At 45.4% G+C, this 23,269-nt stretch overlaps 1 protein-coding gene across 3 annotated transcripts in view; it reads right to left on the bottom strand.

The window, feature by feature from the left end:
- Positions 1 to 17,780, bottom strand: part of mrtfab (myocardin related transcription factor Ab) — a 117,438-nt gene extending 99,658 nt beyond the window's left edge. For all 3 annotated transcript variants that reach the window (XM_037690752.1, XM_037690754.1, XM_037690756.1), the window contains exons 1-3: positions 17,626 to 17,780; positions 17,079 to 17,120; positions 9,703 to 9,888 (exon numbers count right to left, since the gene is read on the bottom strand). In XM_037690752.1, the coding sequence (XP_037546680.1) occupies positions 9,703 to 9,874 (172 nt within the window). In that variant the 5' untranslated portion in view covers positions 9,875 to 9,888; positions 17,079 to 17,120; positions 17,626 to 17,780. The remainder of the gene's footprint in view (positions 1 to 9,702; positions 9,889 to 17,078; positions 17,121 to 17,625) is intronic.
- Positions 17,781 to 23,269: the final 5,489 nt, after the last annotated feature.

The raw sequence follows: 23,269 nt of genomic DNA, 5'->3' as shown, positions 1-23,269 counted from the left end.
CACATTTAAACACTGCTTGTACCAATTAAATTAAATAAAAAGTAACACACATGTTCTCTATCACTGTCATTAATCAGAAAACAAACAAACAGCTTCATCTACCAGACAGACTGACGTTACGTTTTCTCACTTGAAACAGAACAATGTGAATATTGTAAAGACTCACCTGCAACACGAGTTGGGAGTGAGACGAGTTGTATCTGCCAGTGCTCCACCGCCTGCTCCTTCCTCCTCCTCGTGACTCCGACATGTTTACCAGCGTGGTTCTCCTGTGTCGTGTCGGCGATTTTCAAAGCGGCATGTTTCTCATTTTTTATCTTTGTGAAGAGCTCCCACACTTTGGAGGACTTGGGTCGAACAGTTTTCGCTGCGTTGGTCATTTGTAAAATTTACTTATTTTCCTTTGACAACACCGCCTCACTCTGTTCAACTCACGCTGCAGTTTTTTTTTTTCAAACTTTATTCAGTCAGTCAGCATTGACAATGAACTGCCCGTAAACAAAACGAAACGGCTCTGCAGCGCCGTGAAAGATGCATAATCGCACAACACAACAAATCGATAATGAAATTCGTTGCAAACGCTTTTAATCATTGATTTTTTTCGATTTTATCGATTCGTTGTTGCAGCCCTACATAACCTGAAATTAATTTGGAATTAATTAACCAAATTGACCTGCGACCTGTCCAGGGTGTCCCCCGCCTCTCGCACAGTGATGGCTGGATATGGGCACTAGTGAACCCCCCATGAACCAAAAATGAAAAAGCGGGTAAAGATAATGGATGGATGGATTTTTAAATGGTTAATATTCTGAATAAATGGAGGGAAAAACACCATTTTAAATACTTGAAAAATAAATCAAAATGGTGTGCATATGTATTCACTCTTTTTCCTTTGAAACCCCAACCGTTACCTTCAGAAGTCCCAAAATTAGTTCAATAAAATCCACCTGTGTCTAACCTCTTCTCCGTCATGCCACTCTTGTATGAGCTGTTTGCATCCACTTGTTCTTATAGGTCCAAGAATCAACAGCAGTCTAACACCTTTAAGTAGAAAGATCTACCACCAAGCAAGAGATATCAATATCAAGGAACTCTGCACAAAGAGACAAAATTGTGGAGAAGTAAAGATCAGGATTGGGTTATAAAAAATATTCTAGAGCTCTGAACATTCCAAGGAGCTCCAAAAATAAATCAGTTATTAGGAAATGAAAAGATGATGTCACCATAGCAAATCTACAAAGAGAGAATTGAATATCATAAGTCACAGAGTGGATAAGGTGGGAAATAATCAGAGAAATATCCGGGAAGTTAAAAATAACCCTGGTGAAGCTGGGAGATAAGAGGATCGGTCCACAGGACCACTAGAAGCTGCACAGAATGGGATTCATGGAAGAGTTGCAGGAAAGAGACATTGATTAAAATTTAAAAAAACTGATTTGTTTGGAATTTCTTCACCAAACGTGGAAGTAGTTGTGGTCAGATGAGACCAAACATAAAGCTCATGTCTGAGATAAATCTACCAACTTTCCTAATGCTGAGTGAAACATTGTGGTTGCAGCATCATGTTGTGGAGATGTTTGTTTTTTTCCATCCATCCATCCATTATCTTCCGCTTATTCCGAAGTCGGGTCGCGGGGGCAGCAGCTTGAACAGGGAGGCCCAAACATCTCTTTACATAGCCACCTCTTCCAGCTCGTCTGGGAGGATTCCAAGGTGTTCCCAGGCCAACCGAGAGACATAGCCTCTCCAGCGTGTCCTGGGTCTTCCCCGGGGGTCTCTCTCCAGTTGGACATGCCCGAAGCACCTCTCTAGGGAGCCGCCATGGGGCCATCTTTACCAGATGCCCGAACCACCTCAACTGGCTCCTCTCGACGTGGAGGAGTAGTGGTTCTAATCAGAGTTTCTCCCGAATAACTGAACTTGTCACCCTATCGCTCAGGGAGAGTCCAGCTACGCTACGGAGAAAACTCATTTCAACCACCTGTATCCGTGATCTGATTCTTTCGGTCACTACCCAGAGCTCATGACCATAGGTGAGGGTAGGAACGTAGACCGACCGGTAAACTGAGAGCTTTGCCTTACAGCTCAGCTCTCGATTCACCACAACAGACCGGTACAGAGTCCGCAATACTGCAGATGATGCAGCAATCGGTCAGTCAATCTCACACTCCATTCTTCCCTCACTCGTGAACAAAACCCCGAGATACTTGAACTCCTCCACTTGAGGCAGAACCTCACCCTCGACCTGAAGAGAGCAATCCACCCTTTTCCAGTTGAGGACCATGGCCTCAGATTTGGAGGTGCCGATTCTCATACCAGCCGCTTCACACTCTGCTGCGAACCACTCCAGTGAGAGCTGAAGATCACAGCTCGATGACGCCAACAGGACTGCATCATCTGCAAAGAGCAGAGATGGAATCCTGAGGCCACCGAACTGGAAACCCTCCGCCAGCTAGCTGCACCGAGAAATTCTGTCCATAAAAGTTATGAACAGAATTGGTGACAACGGACAGCCCTGGCGGAGTCCAACTTCCACCCTGAAGGGGTCCGACTTACTGCCAGCAATGCGAACCAAACTCTCACATCGAGTGTATAGGGACTGAACAGCTCGTAACAACGAGCCTCCAAGCCCATAGTTGCGGAGCACCCCCCACAGTGTACCCTGAGGAACACGGTCAAATGCCTTCTCCAAGTCCACAAAACATATGTAGACTGGATGGGCAAACTCACATGACCCCTCAAGGACCCTAGTGAGGATAAAGAGCTGGTCCAGTGTTCCACGGCCAGGATGGAACCCAAATTGTTCCTCCTGGATCTGAGGTTCGACCAACGATCGGACTAACTTCTCCAGTACCCTTGAATAGACCTTAACAGGGAGGCTAAGGAGAGTGATGCCCCTATAATTAAAGCACACCCTCCACTCCCCCTTTTTGAAGAGGGGAACCACCACTCCAATCTGCCAGTCCAGTGGCACTGCCCCCAATGTCCATGCGACGTTGCAAAGGTGTGTCAGCCAAGACAGCCCCACAACATTCAGAGCCTTAAGGAAATCAGGGTGAATCTCATCCACTCCCGGAGCCCTGCCGCCTTAGAGCTTTTTAACTACCTCAGCGACCTTGGCCACGGTTAGGGAAGGATCAACCCCGAAGTCTCCCGACTCAGTTTCCTCCATGGAAGACGTGCTGGTGGGATTGAGAAGGTCCGAGAAGTATTCCTTCCACCTCCCGACGACATCACTAGTTGAGGTCAACAGCACCCCACCTTCACCGAACACAGTGTTAGTAAAGTGCTGCTTTCCCCTCCTCAGCCGTCTGATGAATCTCCTCGGAGCCAACCGAGAGTCTCCATCAAAGGTCTCACCGAACTCCTACCACATCCTAGCTTTTGCCTCCCTCAGCAACAGCCAAGGCTGCGGACCGCTTGGCCCTCCGGTACTTCTCAGCTGCCTTTAGAGTCCCACTGGCCAACAAGGCCTGATAGGACTACTCCTTCAGCTTGACAGCCTCCCTAACCCGGGGTGTCCACCACCGAGTTTGTGGATTACCACTGCGAGAAACACAGACAACCTTGCGGCCACAGCTCAAGGCAGCTACCTAAACAAGCGAGGCGCGGAACATGGCCCACTCAGACTCAATGTCCCCCACCTCAGCTGGGATGCGTTTAAAGCTCTCTCGGAGGTGTGAGATGAAGATCTCTCCGACGGGTTCTTCTGCCAAGCGTTCCCAGCAAACCCTGACTAAACGCTTGAATCTACCAGGTCTGTCCGACATCTTCCCCTGCCATCTGATCCAACTCACTACCAGGTGGTGATCAGTTGACAGCTCAGCTCCTCTCTTTACCCGAGTGTCCAAAACAAACAGATGCAAATCAGATGACACGACTATTGTTGTCGCTGTTGTCCATCGTTTTCATTTTTCTTTGTTGAAATCAGATCTCTCTTGTAAATGAGTCCTCAAGGCTCAATGGGATTTACCTGTCTAAATAAAGGTTGAATGAATGAAGTCAATCATTGATCTACAACCTAGGGCGTCATGGTACCAAGTGCATTTATGGACACCCTTATGTTCAAACATGATGTTCGTGATGGACAAACTATGACTACCACAGAAGTCCAAAAACAGCACACCGCTCGGGTTCAAACCAGAGGCCATTCCTCCCAATCACGCCACTCCAGGTCACACTATCATTACCCACGTGGGCACTGAAGTCTCCCAGCAGAATAAAGGAGTCCCCAGCTGGCGCACCTTCCAGCACCACTGCCAAGGACTCTAAGAAAGCCGGATACTCTAAACTGCAGTTCGGCGCGTAGGCACAAACAACAGTCAGAGCCTGTCCCCCCCACCCGAACGCGAAGGGAAGCCACCCTCTCATCTACCGGGGAAAACTCCAACACACAGGTACCAAGTCGGGGGGCTACAAGTAGACCCACACCACGCCTCTCACCATGGGCAACTCCAGAGTGGAATATGGTCCAACCCCTCTCAAGGAGATAAGTTCCAGAGCCCATGCTGTGCATCAAGGTGAGCCCAACTATATCTAGTCGGTACCTCTCAATCTCGCGCACAAGCTCAGGCTCCTTCCCTGCCAGAGAGGTTACATTCCATGTCCCAAGAGCTAGCTTTGGTAAGCCAGGGTCAGAGCACCAAGGTCCCCGCCTTCAGCCACTGCCCATAGCATCATGCACCCGACTTTTATGGCCCTTCCTGCAGGTGGTGGGTCCACAGGAAGGCAAACTCATGCTGCTCCTTCGGGCTGGGCCCGACCGGGCTCCATGGGCAGAGACCAGGTCAACAGGCGCTCGCCTATGAGTCCCTCCCCCAGGCCTGGCTCCAGGGTGGGGCCCCGGTAACCCACGTCTGGGCAAGGGACACAGAGTTCCTTGTTTTGTTTTGTCCATAAAACTCTTCTGAATTACTCTTTGTCTGGCCTGTCACCTAGGACCAATCTGCCTTGGGAGACCCTACCAGGGGTAATTATAATTGCCCCCGACAGCATAGCTCCTAGGATCATTCAGGCGCACAAATTCTCCACCATGATAAGGTGGTAAATCAAGAAGGAGTGCCAATTCAAGGAGGAGAATGGTAAATGTACTGTACTTATATAGCACCTTTCTATCTTATCAAGACACTCAAAGCTCTTTACAATCTGTGCCTCATTTATCCATTCATACAGCACTCTACTAGATCTATACAAAGTATAATCAGATGATCACATATTCTAGAATTAAGCCGCTCAAGGTAGCTGCATGTTGGAGCAACTCTGTTACTTTTATTCTGAGATTTTGCTTTTGGAAACTATAATTCATCTTTTTCTGGATGTAAATCACATTTTTTTGGATGATTGTTTCCTCTGGTATCAGATGCTGTGCAGCTGGAAAGATTTTTACTGAAACTTTTTTAGTTTTGGACATTTGTTATGATGCGTAACCATGGCAACAAGGCAGTTTTCTACAACCAACAGCAGCTGATTAACATCTCAAAAGCTCAAATAATATCTCAACTACAATCCCAAATCTCAAATGAGTTGAAAGGATGTTCTGTGGATGCATCCTCATCTACTTGCCAGCTGTGCTCGAGTGCCTGACCACTGAGATCCTGGAACTAGCAGGAAACAAGGCTCATGACAGCGGAAGGACAGAATCGTCCCTCGGCACCTACAGCTGGCTGTCCGCAGTGACGAGGAGCTCGGCAGACTGCTGGGAGGAGTGGCCAACGCTCTGGGTGGAGTTCTGCCCGGCATTCGGGCGGTCCTACAGCCCAGGGGAACCAAGAGGCCAGCCGAGTCTGGGTGGACGGATCAGACGGCATCTGCGGCCAGTTTCTTAGGATCCACTGTGGGATGGACCTTTACAAGAGATCCTTCCTGTCTACAGCCATTGGGATGGACCTTTACAAGAGATCCTTCCTGCCTACAGCCATCAGTATCTATAACATCTCTTAATGAAATGAGGATAACGAGTTACTAAAACAAATAATTTCCCTTTGGGATTAATAAAGTATGGTTGAATTGAATTGAATTTGAATTGAATTGAATTCATACACTGATGGGACACACATCAGAGGGAATGGGGGGTTCAGTGTCTTGCCCAGTGACACTTCAGCATGTGACTGCTGGTGGAATTGAACCCCCAACTCTTGCATTGGAGGACGACTGCTCTTTTTTTTTTTTTAACCCAGAACCCTAGCCAAGCACCAGACCGCAGCCACAGCCAGGCAGGAAGACATCCAGGCTGAGTCCACCTGGTTGTTCCAGATGGGTGTACGTCTGCATGGAATTAGTGAAGACTTTGGCATTTTAAGAAACTCCCACCAAGCTGTCAGAGAGGAGCTGATATTGATGCTTTTAAAGCATTCCTGTCGTTTTATGTTTGAGCTAATGAATGGAAGGTCCGAGATCATTATATTATTGCAAAGTGTCTGCTCTAATCATTCATCCACAGCTGCCCTGTAAATCCAGAAAAAGTCTTGGGAGGAACCTGTTGGGAGTCTTTCAGAGATTTAAAATAGGAGCAGAGGTCTACCTTTCCTAATAGCACACCTGAAGCAACATTCCACTGGTTTGGAGAACCAGATAAAAGGTCCTGGAGTGGTCTAGTCTGGGGATCTGGAACCTGCGGCTCAGGAGCCGCATGTGGCTCTTTGATCCCCCTCCAGCGGCTCTTTCAAGTATTGACCAAAACTAACATAAAACTGATTAATACTGGCTGTTGTACCAGTAACAAAAAGGACTAGTGTTAGCAGTTCTGCTGTCATCTCTTTTGCAGATATGGAAACACTGGTACTAGTACAAACCGGATTCCAAAAAAGTTGGGACACTAAACAAATTGTGAATAAAAACTGAATGCAATGATGTGGAGGTGCCAACATCTAATATTTTATTCAGAATAGAACACAAATCACACATCAAAAGTTTAAACTGAGAGAATGTATGATTTTAAGGGAAAAATCTGTTTCCAAATTTCATGGCATCAACAAATCCCAAAAAAGTTGGGACAAGTCCATTTTTACCACTGTGTGGCATCCCCCCTTCTTCAAACAACACTCAATAGACGTCTGGGGACAGAGGAGACCAGTTTTTCAAGTTTAGAAACAGGAATGCTCTCCCATTCATGTCTAATACAGGCCTCTAACTGTTCAATCGTCTTGGGCCTTCTTTGTCGCACCTTCCTCTTTATGATGTGCCAAATGTTCTCTATAGGTGAAAGATCTGGACTGCAGGCTGGCCATTTCAGTACCCGGATCCTTCTCCTACATAGCCATGATGTTGTGATTGCTGCAGAATGTGGTCTGGCATTATCGTGTTGAAAAATGCAGGGTCTTCCCTGAAAGAGATGACGTCTAGATGGGAGCATATGTTGTTCTAGAACCTGAACATAGTTCTCTGCATTAATGGTGCCTTTTCAGACATGCAAGCTGCCCATGCCACAAGCGCTCATGCAACCCCATACCATCAGTGATACAGGCTTCTGAACGGAGCATTGATAACAACTTGGGCTATCCTTGTCCTCTCTGGTCCGGATGACATGGTGTCCCAGTGTTCCACGAAGAACTTCAAATCGTGACTCATCTGATCACAGAACAGTCTTCCATTTTGCCACACTCCATTTGAAATGACCCCTGGCCCAGTGCAAACGTCTGAGCTTGTGGAGCTTGCTTAGAAATAGCTTCCTCTTTGCACTGTAGAGTTTCAGCTGGCAACGGCGGATGGCACGGTGGATTGTGTTCACTGACAATGCTTTCTGGAAGTATTCCTGAGCCCATTCTGTTATTTCCTTGACAGTGGCATTCCTGTTTGAGGTGCAGTGACGTTTAAGGGCCCGGAGATCACGAGCATCCAGTAGAGTTTTACGGCCTTGACCCTTACGCACAGCGATTGTTCCAGATTCTCTGAATCTTTTGATGATGTTATGCACGGTTGATGATGATAACTTAAAAGTCTTTGCTATTTTACGCTGGGTAACACCATTCTGGTATTGCTGCATTATCTTTCTGCGCAACAATGGTGGAATTGGTGATCCTCTTACCATCTTGGCTTCTGAGAGACACTGACACTCTGAGAAGCTCTTTTTATACCCAATCATGTTGTCAATTGACCTAATTAGTGTTAATTGATCTTCCAGCTGTTCGTTATATGCACAATTTCCTTTTTCCAGCCACTTAGTGCTACTTGTCCCAACTTTTTTGGGATTTGTTGACACTGTGAAATTTTGAATCAACATATTTTTCCTTTAAAATGTTACATTTACTCACATTAAACTTTTGATCTGTCATCTATGTTATATTACGAATAAAATTTTGACATTTGCCATCTCCACATCATTGCATTCAGTTTTTATTCACAATTTGTTTAGTGTCCCAACTTTTTTGGAATCCGGTTTGTACAAGGAGTAAAACATACCTACTTTAACTTTATTTCTTCAAAGCTGGGTTAGCGCTTTAGTACAGAGAGGTGCTCACAGCTGAGCTGCTGCTGGGTCAGGACAGGAAGTGTAGAACGACTAGTGCCTGCCGTCTGTCACTGACCACACATCATTCATCAGAAAGCTTTGGGTCATGCTGTCTAATGCCTTCTACTCTAATTGGTTAAAACTATAGTTCTGGTTCACTTTATTTGTTGAAGGCAGCACCAGTTTAATTCACATATCATTAGATTGAATGGCTTTAATAAGAAAAATATGCTTTTTTTCCCCTCTTCTCATTTTTACAAATGAAAGAAATCTATCAGGGCGACGGAGAACTTTAATCCACACTTCAAGTACTTAAAAGTCAACTGTCCAGGCAAACAGGGAGTGTGGTAAATGGTAAATGGACTGTACTTATATAGCACCTTTATTTGATCAAGATACTCAAAGCGCTTTACATTACAATCTGTGCCCTCATTTACCCATTTATACAGCACTCTACTAGATCTCTAGAAAGCTAATTGAACAAATCATTCTAAAGAGTCTAATCAGAGCTCTATCACAGTCACACACCGATGGGACACACATCAGAGGCAATGAGGGAGGGGTTCAGTGTCTTGCCCAGGGACACTTCGGCATGTTACTGCTGGTGGATTCGAAACCCCAACTTTTGCATTGGAGGACGACTGCTCTAACCACTCAGCCACAGCCGCCGTGGTAAAGAGATGAAGAGAGTCCAAGCAGGATGGAGTGGGTGGAGAAAACTTTCAGGTGTGATGGTGTGGTCTGGAGACAGTGTTGTTCACAAAAAGACAGGAGACAGAACTGGAAGTGGCAGAAATGAAGATGTTGAGGTTCTACTTAGGAGTGACAAGACTGGATAAGATTAGGAATGAGATCATCAGAGGTACAGCACAGGTTGAACAACTGGGAGATAACGTTAGAGAGACCAGACTGAGATGGTTTGGACATGTACAGAGGAAGGACAGTGGTTTGGACATGTCCAGAAGAGGGACAGTGGGTGTATTGGTAGAAGGATGTTAGAATGCAGCTACAGAGTGTATTACTTTGTGTTCATGTCAAAAATAGTAATTTCATCCTCAACATGTAAACTAAGTATTATATGGAACTCCTTTCAAACCAGTAACATCAACATTGTACTGAGGATGTTTGAAAGGCACTGCAGTTAAAGACACAAGGTGCTGGTGTGCTCCTGCTGAATGACAAATGTCTCGTTCAACATGATCAAAAGTCAAACAGTCATGAAGAAGGGACAGAACGTCTGATGGTGCTGGTCTTACCATTCTTGCGCTCCTGCAGAGGCAGAACGTTTGGAGCTGGCTGAAGTGAGAGTTCCTGAAGCTCGTTGGTCACCGCCTCGCTCTGAGGGCTCGGGGCTGAGCCAGAGCACCCACTAACTTTCATAGTGCTGGGGTTTGGCTCGTTCACCTTGAGTAAGTCAACTGCTGCCATGGTAACAGAGTGACCTGCAATTAGAGCATACAGGTGAACATTTAAAGTGAGATTTAAAGAAAAAAGACCAGGGTACGCAGAAGTGTTCATTCTGATGTGACCCCAACTCTGTTCTTCACTGAGGTGTAAACCAACATTATAGTTAAAGGGACAGTTCAGTTTTTTGGTAGGGGTTCTGCAAAAAGTCCATCATTTACCAGTTTACCTGTAGTAGACAGCTCTGTGACGAGCGCCAGTGGAGGTTTCTAAAGCACCAGGTGGTAAAACATGCACTAGCCTACCTAACAAAACAATCAACATGTAAAAAGGTGAGCTGGCACTGTGGCTCAATATATGATGAACTGATGAGTCAATTTTTGCACCACGGACATGAAAAAATGTAAGACCATTTTTCTACAGCCCAGCAGCAGGGGTGCCAGTGTGAGGGGAGGTCACTTAGAACACAACAAAGTGCAGTATATATAATTTAATAGTTGCATCTATAATTTAAATATTTTTATTTATTTATTTTTTCAGCTGCTCCTTCAGGGGTCACCACAGTGAACTAAGGTCGTTTTCACACCAGATAGTCCGGTAGACTCGGTTTGGGACCAATATTCATGACCTTTTGTTTACATTTGAGCTGGTGCGTTTGCATTCACACTGCACTGTGCAGTCGAGACAACCTGTTGAACCAACCTATTCCCCCGCTCGCCTGTGGGGGCGCTGCACCAAGAACTACTGAAAGAAACGACACAAAAACCTCTGAAGACACATCTTCTTCTTCTTCTGTAAATAAAAATAAAAACGAAGTGGCATCAAGTTTTAGCAGTTTTAGGAGTTATATTTTGTCATTTTTCAAAAATGGACTTAACATGAGCAGAAGATGAGACAGAAGACCATGGAGAATATTGTTTTTCCACACAAGGCAGCTGACGGCTCCATATAAGGTAAGAGCAATGCGTGTTTGTTTACCCTGCGGAGTGGGGCTCGGTCTGTTTGCATTCACACTGTACTCGAACCGTGCTGGAGTTCGCTTCTACCGGACCGAGACCTAGGTTTTAGCCCGGGCCAGAGTTCGGCCTTTTTGTTCCGTGACAGTTAGATGGCGCATTCACGCCTCCCTAAACGAACCGGACTTTCTAGGAAAACGAGCTAGAGTTCAATTAAAACGGACTAAACAGGGCTGGTGTGAATGCATCCTTACTCACATGAAGACTTGGTCATTGTTTTTACACCAGATGTCCTTCCTGACACAACCACAGACCACCGAGCTACCACAGCTCTCTGTGTGGAGCAGAGAGTTGCTAGCTAGGGCATCCGGGGGAGCAGATGGTGGGTTCAAGGCCTTGCTCAAGGGCACAGAGTGGGACAAATTAGGGTTGAGACAGGTGTGGGTGCTTCACCTTTCCTACCCACATTTTCATGTTGTCAGTCCAGGGAGTTGAACTGGCGACATTTTGATCACAGAGCCACCTTCTCTAACCTCTGCGCCACCACTTCCCAGTTTAAATATTATTTTATGCTGCTCAATAATGCAGGTAGAAAAATCTAACAAAGTTAAGTCAGGTCTTCTGGACGGACTCAAAAAATTAAAAAAATTGTTGAAAAGTTTTGTCTTTTATCCAAAAGGACTTCTTCAGTCTGAGGAGCTGCAACAAACTCAGTCTTATAAATAGCTCCTTCTCACAGTGGATCAAGTCTCATCGGAGTTTTTTTTTTTTTTTTTATCTGTCCAGAGGATTCAAAAATGTTATTATTTCTACTATAATTATTTAGTGATTTATTTGATCTTTTATTTAATAGAACTCTTATGCAGTTAGCCAGTGAAGACGTTGCTCTTGATGCAGACCTTCAATAATTGTTTCTGATCTTTGGGCTTTCGTTAGTTTATAAAAAATAAAAATAAAAAAAAACTCCAAATCCTTGTCTTTATCTGCTCAGTCTCCATGTGGTGAAGTTCTGAAGGTTTAGTCTGAAGCTAATTTTTGTGCGCATTTCTGTTTATTTAAACCAAATTCAGCAAAAATGTGTTTGTTCTGCGTTTTTCTGCTAATTTAGGCTTGTTCTTCCATTTTAGCTAATTTCAGCTGTGTCTCAGCAAGTTCTTCAGCAATAAGCATTCACACTTCATTTTCACAGGAAATGCTATTTCTCTAGTTATTGTTATCTTTCCTAATTACCCTGATGCACAACGAGCCGTGCAGCCTGAAAATGAACCGTGTTGTCATCATTGTGTGTTTCCATACAATGATGACATCAGTTCTCTGCATCTAACCCATCACACTTGAGATACACCCAGGTGGAGGAAATATGTAGGCGCCCAGGGAGCAGTTAGGGATTAGGTGTCTTGCTCAAGGACACCACAACATGTGGGCATGGAGGCCGAGACGTTCTGGTCCCAGGTCAGCTGCTTTCCTGCTGCACTCCAGCCCCCACACCCTCGTCACAGCTTTATTACTAGTCAGTGATTTAAGTTAGTGACTTCCTGTTTTTGCAGGTTAAACTACAGTTTCAGAGCTGGCAGTAATATCAGTAAACACATGGATTAGCCTCCTCCACCAGCTCACCCTGCGATTGACAGGTCATCTAGTCCTCTTGTCCTCAGTACTATAGCCAAAGGACAGTGTTCACTTCTGGACATCACTTCAGGGCTTTTCTGGACATCACTTCAGGGCTTTTCAAGCCCACGTTCTGCAAGGTTCCTCTTCTTTCAACACAATGGTGAGTGTGAAGAGACGAGGATCACACATACTGGACATATTTGCATATTTAAATGTGAGCATGTCAGAGAAGTCAGTTCAACATTGATCAAGATGTACAAAAGAACTGTGCTTGGAATAATATCATTTTATACATCTGCACGTTTCTGTGCTCTGTTTTACTAGAAAATACACAAGTCTGTGCATGAGAGCTCTGAAACCTTAAAGCTGAAGCCTTCAGACAATCCTTCTGCCAATCTGACTGTTTATCCATCATACTGAGAAGAACAACTCAACGTGAACTGTCTTTTTATACATGTTAAACTCAAATCTTAAAGATGAACCCAGCCTTGAAAGCCAAAGCAACTTAACAGATAAAAAACAAACCAGTCAACAAATCTACAGAGTAAAACATACTAGTGAAATTCATTCATCCTATAATAAAATTCTAAAAAAAAATACTGATTAGAGACAGAAGCACTTTTGAAGACAAATGAACAAGAGGTTTGACCCACTGTTAGTTAAACATCTACTGGATGAGCTGGTGAGATAATGTGAGCACTGGCATCCTGAAATCACCATGTGATCTTGTGACTGCGTCACTTTAAGATGTTTATCTGACCAGAAAGAATGACAAACTGTGAGTGGCTTCATATCAACTTAGAGCCTAATGAGCAATAAATTAACTTGCTATTTACAGTTGTTACTGACAGCAACAATGGCTGCCTTACCCAAACACATGGCTGCTGTGTGGACACGTTCTGGTGCAGAGCATTAAAGAAAAAGACCCACATTCCTCCGCACACGCCCACACTAGCCTCGAAGAAATGTGTAACTAGATAACTGGTACACAATGTAATGAACACTCCCCCAGCACATCTGATTCTTTGAATATGAAACAGGAAAAACACAGAAGCCTCTCAGCTGCCGGCTCACAGGTATAGGATTTGGCTCCGAGCTACACTAAATGAATCCTTGAAGGAACTCATATCACCGTTTTAAATTAACCTCATACTGAGAAATTATAGCGTTGTATACAATGGGCAAATCTGTTAAGAAATAAACATTATGACTGAATTGTAGCCCTGTTTTGTAGGCTATGCAGTGTTTCTCCTATTTTACCTGCCCTGGCAGGGCGCTCATCTGTTCCGTGATTTTTGTCCACGGAGGGATGGCGGGGGGAGTCGGAGACCGAGACACATCTGTGTTTGTACCAACAGTTTTCAAGCAGTCGGGAGGTCTGTGTGGCTCAGCGTGAGGGAAGCAGAGCGCTACATAGCTTTTTAGCTAGCACTGTCACTGCACGATTTGATCCGGAAGCACGATCCGTACCGCAGCTCATTTGCGCATGTGCTGAAAGGAGGACTTCCAGGTCGCACGGGTCACCGTTGAATATGCTCAATTAAAGAAAATGTACTGGAAATAATTACTTACAGCCTTAATTAAAAAAGGTGTGCTAAATTATATTGTGTAAACTGATTTAATAAAACACATATCTGATATTATTAAAACATATTTATGAAACATACAATATTTATTCATATTAATTAAAATATATCTTTCTATAAATTGATTCATTTTCCTAGACAACGTTATAATTCCTTTTATGAATAAGAAATGTCTTAATTTACTTTGAAAATTAGCTGAGATGGTGTAGGGGCAGGGCAGTCGACTCGGGACCCAAAAGTCCCAGGTTTGATCCCCGATCATTGCACATCTTGTGGTGTCTCTGAGCAGGACACCTTATCCCTAGTTGCTCCACGGGCTCTTTCCATAGCTGCCCACTGCTTCACCTGGTGGTGGATGGGTTAAACGCAGAAAACCAATTTTGCCATTGTATGGAAACATACAATGATGACAATACATAACACATTATTATTATTATTATTAAAATTATAATTCACCCTGCAAGATACAGAATAAATTATTTCCATGGTGAAACAGCTCCGCTCAGTGGTGAAGCTGTGCTACATCACCCAAAACATGCATTGCATATCATTTTAACCATGACGTAAATATGTCAATGATTTTAACGAAAATACGAGTGGTGTAAATTAGCAACGTGAAGATCGATGGAGAAAGAGCACGCACTTTTCTAAGTAAATTAAGACGGTTCTTATTCATAAACAACGGCGATCCATGCGACCCGGAAGTATTCCTTTTAGCGCATGCGCAGATGAGCTGACGGTACGGATCGTGCTTCCGGAACAGATCATGCAATGATAAGCGCTTCTGTATCGTGCGCTGCTAGCTTAGCACTACGTCAGTGCCGGCAGTTGTGGACGGGGGGGCGGGGGATTTGGTTCTGTTGACAGGGCGGTGCACCCTGCTTGTATAATGGTTGGGTATGCTGGCACTGGTATGCTGGTGTTAGTCATTTAGTTCTTATCTTCAGTTATTTGAATCTATGTATTTTTTTGTTGTTCAGCACTTTGGTTGGCCTTGTTGCTGTTTTAAGTGCTTTATAAATAAAATGGTATGAAATGATTGATGGCCATCTCAAATTGGGTTGCCATCAAAAGGTAATCAGTTGCACCAAGGGGGTGTGCTACCCACCCACCACTTCAACATGAACCATACCACCATCATCCCTGGGACTTTTGTATCTAAAATTAAACCCTGTATTTAATGCTAATGTGTCCAGAGCACCATCGTTAGTGTACAGACACACACAGTGTCAGTGTCTCTCCTGATGTGACATGCAGTTTTTGCTGCTTTAGTTCTTGGAATTAAACAATACTGACACTAAAAGATTTGCTTACTTGAGATTATAGCAAGGGTGTGCCTCCGTTTAACTTTTGCACTTTTTGTTACAAGATCCTCTCAATATTTTCTCTGGCAGAGTCAGTTTCAAGAGTTTGTAGTTTGTCAGAAAATATCTGCACATTTCAGATCTACATGGGATTAAGATCACAGTACAGTAGCCCCTCGATACTTCATGATTCGACATTCACGGAGTCGCTCTTTCGCATTTTCAATGCAAGATTGTACATGATGCACGATTGTCAACTTTAATATTACTCACGTGATTGAGACGGTACGGGATAAAAAGTTAACGGGAGCGGGAACAATCAGTAGGACAAAAAAACAAAAATACTTTGGCCAGGCGCCGCCATTTTGTAGTTTTCTTTCAATAAGCCTATACTGTAACACAAGTCTAAAGAACTACACAGCTCAGACGCCAACAGTTCTTCCGGACGCTGCTTTCTGCCAAAATTAAAAGAACAGCAATGGAGGGAGCAAACAGTAGCAGAGAAACTGATGTGGTAAAAAAAAATTGTTTTGCAACGCAAAGTCAGAAGTAACAATCTATAAAGCTACAGAACTGGCAGGAAAGTCTCAAATTATCCTGAAGCAAATAATTAGTAATTATTGTCAACTTCAAGAAGAAATGTTGGTTAATTGGTTTTGAGTGTAGTACCATTTTTCGACCACCGGATGGCTGTATAAGACTGTTTGAACCAAAGGATGAAAAGTGAGGGAGTGAGCAGTGTGTCTCTAAGAAAAATGGGAGGGAATGACATGAGCTGTCTCTCCTTCCTTTATTCAGTTATCAAAATGGCGGCCACTCGGTATGGTTTGAGCTCTTTAGCATAATATTTTTCACTCAAAGCTTTTAATAAAAAAAATCAGTAAACAAGTTCTCAGCTTCTTTTTGCAGAGAAAAACAACTTTTTAGACAAAGACACGGGTTTCAACTGTGAATTTTGGAGCTTTGACAAGACGGAGGTTTTTTTTTTTAGGTCGGCCTGATAACTTAGCTTGTAGCTTAGCTTCTTAGCTTAGCTGCTTTTAACGATCCAAAAACAGGATTTTGGTTCGTTAAAACATGTTTTTAAAAAAGGGAGGTGTCAGTGAAGAGCACCGGAGTTGAGCTTTTTGTCATCCAGTGTCTTCAGTAGAAAGAGACATGATAAAGCTGATAAATGAAAATGAGATTGATCATTTTCATTTATCATGCGATTGGTTTATTTTTACTGCAACAGGCCTAGTTGTAGTAGTACCTTCACTGGCGAGTACCCATATAAAATTTTGCAGTACTGTGTGTTGTTAAAATTTTGTAGGTTTAAGAGTTTAGAACATTGTAAGAGGGAAGGGTTTATAAAGCCTTAAAATATATATAAATACTAAAATAAAAATATAGTGTTCCTACTTCGCAGTTTTTCACATATTGATGTGGTGTGTGGAACGTAACCCCCCGATAATCGAGGAACTACAATAATTGCTTTTAGATTAATAATACTGTATTTATTGTTCCCAATGCTCTTTTGAATTAATTTTGAATATTGAATGTGTTGTGAGCATGACAACTTGAAAAATAAATGAAGTGCCGACTTCCTTCCATTGGTGTGTGGCTGAATTAAGCATCAGACATGTTCCGATCTGCTGGCTACCCTACCTCAGATAAATAATGTTACTAATGGACTTTTAATGTTTCTGTGCAGTGCCCTGAGATAACTTCTGTTGTGCGGCTTGGCGCTATATAAATAAAAGTAAACTGAATTAAAAAGCTTGCTGCTCACCAGAGTTACCACACGCTTAAGGGGAGAGCTGCCATGTCAGATCTGTTGAAGGAAAACATGAGAAAGTCAAATGTTTGCCACTGACAGACTGATAGAGAGCAGAATGCGGATCTGTGATGCAGCCAGCAGCTGGGCACGTCCCAACTGAAAAACAGGCCTTGTTGTGAACCTAGTGGTTGTAAAAAATAAAACTTGCCAACTGGTGGTGCTGGCTGCTTCAGGAGGCCTCTAATGTCATCATGTGTCCGCAACCTGCAGCTGTCACTGTCCAAAACACTAGCTAAGCTAGCTATTGTTAGCTTTGACCTCGCAAATTTTAACAAACACGGGAAGTCAGGCTGCAGCTTAAAGTCGCACATGCATTACATTAAATCAACAGCTCTACCATTTTAATACTCATCGCTCGGACAGCTAAAATCTTCTGAGCCTCAGTGCAAACAACCCTGTTAGCAGCTTGGCTAACAGCTAAACGCGTTACGGCTTTCTGTCTCTACACACGAGTCTTTTGATCAGAACCAGCCTCTATAATACACATATCCATGCTTACGTATCACTGTTGCCAATTATATGTTGTGTCCGAGGATGGACGCTCCTACATCCCGCTGCCACTTCAGAATCACAAAGGAAACTTTGACCGGAAACGCCTCCGACGTGTGGGACGCGGCAGCCCACTTCCTTCACGACATCGTTCCCACCAGGTTAACTCTGCAGTAACCGAGTCAGTGTTAGAAACAAAGTAATAATAAATTGAATTTACACAAAAATCTACGTGGAGGACAGAGTGGGGTTCGCTGCGCATTAAACTATATCCTGACTCTGCGCCATGGATAGTTATTTTAAAGTCTGTGTTCGGCGCAGCCAAGTTCTGCCTCCCTCTAGTGCTAAACTGCTGGTACTGCAGGATATGGGCGGGGCAAGTTCGAGTCCAAGAAACCTCGTTACGCCAAAAAAAAATAAAATAAAAATTGACGTCAGGGGCAAAAAAAATAAAAAATAATCCAAGTTTTAAAATGACAACAGTACACTTAAAAAATAATAATATTGTAAAGGGCCTAGCATTCCTTACAGGAATGCGTATCGACCGTCACCTTTATTACCAGAGTTTTAAATTAAGATGCTGACAGATAACAGTTATAGAGGTTTTCTCTTTATAGGGCTCTGATTAAACCTTAAAAAAAAATGTTATCCCATACCACTTTATTTATAGAGAAACAGCAACAAGGCCAACCAAAGTGATGTACAGCAGTAACAAACAAGCAAAGCACACAGTAAAACATAAAATAAAGTAAAATAAAAATATAAAATATGAATGAAAAAAGAAAATAACTAAATGGTTAACATTATAGAATACACAGACCGGTTAAGAATAAATTACACTGTATTAAAGGCCAGGGAATAAAAGTGTGTTTTTAAGTAAGACTTAAAAACAGTGAGAGAAGGGGCCTGCCTGACATGTAGTGGTAACTCATTCCACAGTCTTGGACCTGTAACTGAGAAGGTCCTGTCACCTCTGAGCTTAAGAACTGGAAGTGTCTTATCTGCTGGCCTCAGAGAGCACTGTGGGACATATGGCTGCAGCAGATCAGTGAGATAAGAGGGGGCAGAACTGTTCAGTGATTTAAAAACATAAATTGAACTGGATTCGAAGGTGAACCAGTAGTTCTATTTCATATAGGCTTCGCCCTTTAAGGCTGTCGCTGATGGGTTTTGTCCCGATATGCGGAGCATTTCACTGAAAAATTTAGTCCACGCCCACCTGCTGTGTGGGCCCCACCCGGGCCGTATAAATTACGTTAAGAGCGGTTAATCGGCTCCCATTTTTCTTCAGCGAGCTAATAGCACTGTCAGAAGAACGAAGAAGGAAAGTTGTGTAGATGACCAACCTTTGTTAAGAATGCTTGGCCCGTCAGGTCAACCTTCTCAGGCCAGCTCTCCTCCCCGAGGAGAAGCCAACGAGCAGTCTTGTTTCAAGGTAAGCGCCGAGAAGTATTTCTCAGTGACAGGTCGCTACACGCTGGACAACGCCATCTTGCAATTTTCCTCTTATCGACGACCCTCGGAGCGAATCGGATGGTTCCTCTGGGACAGGCGCGTCAGCTGCAGCCCCCCACTGCTCATTCCCTCCTGGAGAACGTAGTGTCGGTGGAGGGGGGGCTGAGCGAATGCTCACCTCATCCCACCTCTTTTCGCATCGGCGATCACACCGCTCCCAGCCAACGGCGCCCTCTGGGGTTGCCCGGCGTAATCCAGGAGGCTGCTGACATTAAGGGTCACTTTTTTACGTCCCGCGCCTTTCCCACCAGTTCGGATGATCTGACGGGAGGGTTTTTTTCTTGGCTCCATTCCGGGTCGCCGTCCTGATCCCATCTGGCCTCGGTTTCCCAACAGGACGTCCTACAGGGACGAGGCCGCAGCCGGCTTTCCTGGTAGATTGGGGGGCTGATCTCCACAGTCCGCGCCCATCTCCAGAGCAGGGGTTTCACCGAGTGGAAATTCCCTCAGTGCCCCCTGGAGCCAAGCCTGACGGAGGCTTCATCGGAGCAAGATGTCCAGGTGGACCAGCGTCCCGCGCCTCCGGTTAGCGTAACCCAGACGGTGACACTGCTCTCCAACTGAGCTCACCAGCATGCATTCCAGACGGCCGCAGCGAACAACACGTTACGCTGTTGGCTTACACGTTCAGAGGCGGGAGGAGACGTACGCTCCGTCTTCAGGGCAGCTGACGTCATCCCCAACCGGTGTGCCTCTTTTGCTGTCTGCTGGCCCACATCGCAGCCGGAGGACGGAGTTTTCAGCGTTTCCCTAAGACAGCCAACAGATGGTGCTCTAGGACAACAAATGGCAGAGCAAATGATGGTTTTGGTGGAGGATGTGTGTGGAGGTGACACGAGTTTGGAGTAAAATCATTTAATGATGAAAGTGTCTATTTTTAGCCAGTCTGTCAGCTCGGATGACTTGACAGCGGCTCCCTCTCACATCCTCCACTCAAAATGAGCCGGTGGCAAGACGTTCCACGGCCGTCTCGCTGAGCTTCACTGCAGCCCCGCCGTCAGAGACCGGCCCTTTTCATCCCGGCAACAGAGTGTCCAACGTTTTCCCAGAGATCCCCAGCAGATGGCGCCCTGGGCCAACAAATCCCAGAGCTCATGGGGAAAAAGATTCAAAATGACATCTGCGGAGGGTGTGTGTAAAGATGACACAATGTTGAATAAATCTTCATTCAGTGATCAAGTGTCTGTGTTTAGCCAGTCTGTAAGCTTTTATGAACTCACAGTGGCTGCGCGCACATCTTCCACAAAAACGAGCCGGTGTCCTTAAAGAAAGGGTTTTCAAACTCACCGCTGCTCCAGACATGACAAGACGCTCACAGAACACAACAGTGGTAAGCGAAACAACTCGTAGTCAACGTGAGCTGCACGATCTTTACCCAAGCGATGTCAAACGCACACTCGCGTGACACAAACAGCCTTCACCCAAACGGCGTTGCGTTGATGATGGTGCACACACAGCTCCCCGGCGCTCACCGGCTCACAGCGGCATAAATGTGGGACCGCAGGTCGGGTCAGTGGAGGACCTTGCTCTCAGCGAGAGCGACACGTGCCGCACTAAAGCAAATGCGTGCCGCTGCCGCCGGGGCAGTCTTCACTCACCACTCCTCAGCGCTCGGCCGCTCACGTCAGCATTAACGTGAGACAGCTGAGCGAACCCAGTGACCAATCTCGCCCCAGCGAGAGAGGCGCGCGTCCCACCAAAGGAGATGCGAGCTCCCACAGGGCTCGCAGCCTTCACTCAAACAGCACGGCGTAGATGAAGTCGCGTTCACCGCTTCTCAGCGCCCGTCAGCTTAAATGCGGGGCCGCAAAGAGAGCCCAGCGCAGGACCCCGCTCGCGGCAGGAGCGACACGAGTTTTCACCGCAGTGGCATCAAATGCGGGGGGCCAGCAGCGTCATCAGCTGTCACACGCTTCTCCTCAACACAAGGTGGACCCGCGGTCCGAACGCAGGACACAGGCGCGTTCAGAGCCTTTTCGAGAAGCCTCGCCTTGGGTCTCACGGAACACATTCCCGCGACACATGATGACGGTCGAGGCGGTGGACTGGATGACATCCGTACAAAACATGACGCATCACTTAAACGCACGTCCATTCCACAAACGTTACGCGGAGTGGCTAAAAACATGCTCACCAGACAGATGGATGGCCAGGTTGTTAAGCTAGGGTTACATGTTGCAATTTGCAACCCGACCCCTCTGTTTGTTCCTAAATGTAGAAGTCCAAGAACTTCTGGTAAAAGAAGTAATCTCCAGAGTTCCCAACGGAGAAGAAAACACAAGGTTTTTTTACTCACGTCACTTCCTGGTTCCCAAACGGACCGGAGGGATGAGACCCATTTTGGATCTGTCAGTTTTCAACAAGGCGATCATGGACAGATCGTTTCACATGTTGACAACCAGACAGCTGTTGGACAACATCCAAAGAAACGATTGGTTTGTTTTCCGGCGACCTGAAAGATGCTTATTTTCACATACCGATCATCCCAAAACACAGAAACTTCCTACGTTTCTCCTTTCAAGGGATGAAGTATCAGTACAACAGGCTGCCGTTCGGTTATTCCTCGCACCTCGTACATTCTCAAAGTGTGTAGAGACGGCCCTGCAACCGTTAAACAGAGCAGGGATGAGAGTTTTGTTTTACCTGGACGACCTGCTGCTGCTGTCACGTTCCAGACAGGAAGCAGCGGGAAAGGTCCAGGCGCTGACATCACACCTGTAAAATCTGAGGCTTTGCTATAAATTGGAAGAAAAGTTCGATTCTCCCGGCCCAGACAATTGTTTATCTGGGAGTGGAGCTAAACTCAACCACCATGAGGGCTCGTTTATCACAAACGAGAATCGACACTCTGGAAGACCAGCCCCGCCACGTAAGACCTGGCAGAGTGATAACAGCTGTTTCCATCATGAAGCTGTTAGGGATGATGTCGTCAGCTCACACAGTGGTTCCGCTGGGTTTACTCCACATGAGACGCCTCCAGAGGTGGTTTGCGCGTCTGCGTGTGGATCCAGTAAACCAAAAATAGATGGATGATCACTGTTCCTCCCTCCGTTAGGGCAGAACTCCGACACTGGGGAAACACCCTGGTTCTGTCGGAGGGAGTCCCTGTCAGCAGACCCACGTCACACTCCAGGCAGGAGGAGCGATCAGGAGTTACTCAGAAATAGGCCAGCACTTGTGGGTCTGGTCGCTGAGCGGATCCACTTAGAGAGGATGGGTCTCCCACAGGATGTTGTGCGCACAATTCAGGTTTCACGTGCTGCATCTACCACAGCGCTATACACATCAAAGTGGACAGCTTCTCAGCGCTGCAGTACAGAGAAGGGTGTAGAGGCGACCCCATGTCCACTAGGTGGCATGCTGTCCTTTCTACAACAGCTGACGGACAGGAACTTGTCGTTCAGCACAATTAAAACATATGCTGCAGCCATCTCTTCCTGTCACGAAGGGTTCGGAGACAGAACAGCTTTTAATCATCCGCTGATGAAGCGTTTTCTAAAAGGTGTACAGAGACGCAGGCCTGATTCACGCCCACTTGTTCCACAGTGGGATTTAACGCTGGTCCTGCAGGCCCTGATCAAAGCTCCATTTGAGCCTCTGGATCAGGTTCCAATTAAATCCTTGTCTCTTAAAACAGCCCTGCTGCTGACTTTAACATCCGCTAAGAGGGTGAGTGATTTATCTGCCCTCTCTGTCGCTCCGTCATATCTCAGAATTTAGGCTGACAGCAGCTCGGCTGATTTAAGACCAAACCCAGCTTTTATGCCTAAAAACATCACAAGCTCTTTTAAATCAAGAGCGATATCGTTGGAGGGGTTTTCCCTTCCCCCCACAGATCAGAAGGAGAAGCGTTTTTCCATCTTCTCTGTCCGGTGCGGGCGTTGACGTGTTACATAACACGCACAGATGCAATGCGTCAAACTCAACATTTGTTTGTGCATTATAGAGATGCATCTGCAGGTCGCCCATTATCCACCCAGCGCTTGTCACACTGGCTGTGTGAGGCCTTTTCTGAAGCCTACAAAGCATCAGATTTAGAGCCTCCTGTCAACCTCAGAGCACACTCGACCAGGGGAAATGCATCTTCGACTGCTTTGCATAATGGTATGACAATGCAGGACATTTGCACTGCGGCCGCG

The sequence above is a fragment of the Nematolebias whitei genome, chromosome 17 (assembly GCF_014905685.2).
Source record: "Nematolebias whitei isolate Nwh7 chromosome 17, NemWhi1, whole genome shotgun sequence".
Lineage (NCBI taxonomy): Eukaryota > Metazoa > Chordata > Actinopteri > Cyprinodontiformes > Rivulidae > Nematolebias > Nematolebias whitei.
The sequence above is the reverse complement of the archived record's forward strand: the minus strand, read 5'-3'. Positions and strand labels throughout refer to the sequence as shown.